Here is a 1,375-nt window from a genome sequence, read left to right as displayed (position 1 = left end):
CCGCCCCCAGCCCCTACCTCCTCTTGTCCTTGATGCTGTAGTGCAGCAGGAGCGGTGCAGGCTGCAGGGCAAGGAAGGGGTGTCAGGGCAGCAGCAACCCTCCAGCACTCTGCAGCTTCACTCCTTTCACTCCCTGCCCCCCTAGCGCCCTCCCCCACTCCCTGCCCCCCCGGCATCTCCCCCCTCGCTCCCTGCCCCCCAGCACCCCCACTACTCCCTGCCCCTGTGGCCCAGGGCGGTGTGCTCAGTGCTCCATGAACTTGTCCCACCCCTCCTGGGACGCCCCTCTGACCCGCAGCACCGCCGAGCTCCGTCCTGCACAGAGCTGCTGCCCCACCACGAGCACAACCCGATCACAGTTACAGCGAGCAGCATCCATCATCCGTGACTCCACACCTCCCTGCTCCGTGGCCTCAGCCCCCGCCCCTCTCCCCCCTTGCTGCAGGGTGGGGGTCCCACCCCGACACCCACCTTGCCAAACCAGCGTGAGAGCCAGAGCTGCTTCATTGTCATGTGGTCGGGGAGCGCCTCGCCGTTGAACAGGATCTGCACCTGTGGGCAGGGCTGTGCCATCATCGGCCTGGGCTCACGGCCCCCTCCTCCCCCCCAGCCCGGCCCACACTCACGTGCTGCAGCTGCAGCCCCAGGCGGTGGCAGAGGACCCTCCGCAGGTGCCGGATCTGCGCCCGCACGGAGCACCTCACGTACTTCTGCTGCAAAGGGCAGAGCCATCAGGGCAGGGTTAGTGCTCTGTGGGGCAGAACTGGTCCCCAGATGTCCAAAGTCTGCAGCAGCCGTGGGACGACCACACCAACCCGTGGTCTGGGGGTGCCCCAAAGAAAACACTGGACTCGGGGCAGAGCCCACAGTTCCCAGATGCTTACCTGCAGAACAGCCTTGCTCTTGTCCTTGCTGGAGCTGCAGAGGAAAGAGAAGGGGCAGCCCGGGGGCTCCTGTGCACGCCCAGGGGCCGTAACCCTGTTGCCACCCCCCTGGGCACAGCCTGGCACACAGCCCCGATGGCTCTCATCCCACCCTAGAGGTGGGGGCCGCCCTGATCCGAGCACCCCGTGCTTCCCATCACGGTCGGGGTGGCAGCAGGGCAGGCACGTGGCTGAGCTGGCAGCTGAGCTGCAGCCATCGATCCCAGCGCAGCTCCCAGCGCTGCCGCTTATTGACTTTGCTGTCAGGAGTCGGCAGGCAGCTGCTCAGTGCCCTGCACTGCATTTATTAACGCTCAGCCCTCCAGGAAGGGGCGATGTGGGGTGGGGGGGCAGAGCTTTGCAGTGGGGGCTGCGCAGCCCTACAGCCTGGTAACAGCGGGAGCAGACAAGGGGGGAGATATGGGAGCTGTGGTGGCCATGCGGTCCCTCTC

General features: G+C 66.5%; 1 protein-coding gene across 1 annotated transcript in view; it reads right to left on the bottom strand.

The window, feature by feature from the left end:
• The window catches only part of PCGF1 (polycomb group ring finger 1), a gene marked incomplete at its 5' end in the record, with an annotated part of 2,717 nt that continues 1,342 nt past the window's right edge, over positions 1-1,375 (bottom strand). Inside the window, 4 exons of the mRNA XM_019611335.2 lie at positions 1-61; positions 472-552; positions 627-713; positions 885-1,204. Coding sequence (XP_019466880.2) covers positions 14-61; positions 472-552; positions 627-713; positions 885-1,204 — 536 coding nt within the window. The remainder of the gene's footprint in view (positions 62-471; positions 553-626; positions 714-884; positions 1,205-1,375) is intronic.

The sequence above is a fragment of the Meleagris gallopavo genome, unplaced genomic scaffold (assembly GCF_000146605.3).
Source record: "Meleagris gallopavo isolate NT-WF06-2002-E0010 breed Aviagen turkey brand Nicholas breeding stock unplaced genomic scaffold, Turkey_5.1 ChrUn_random_7180001899028, whole genome shotgun sequence".
Lineage (NCBI taxonomy): Eukaryota > Metazoa > Chordata > Aves > Galliformes > Phasianidae > Meleagris > Meleagris gallopavo.
This window is presented reverse-complemented; position numbering and strand designations above follow the sequence as displayed.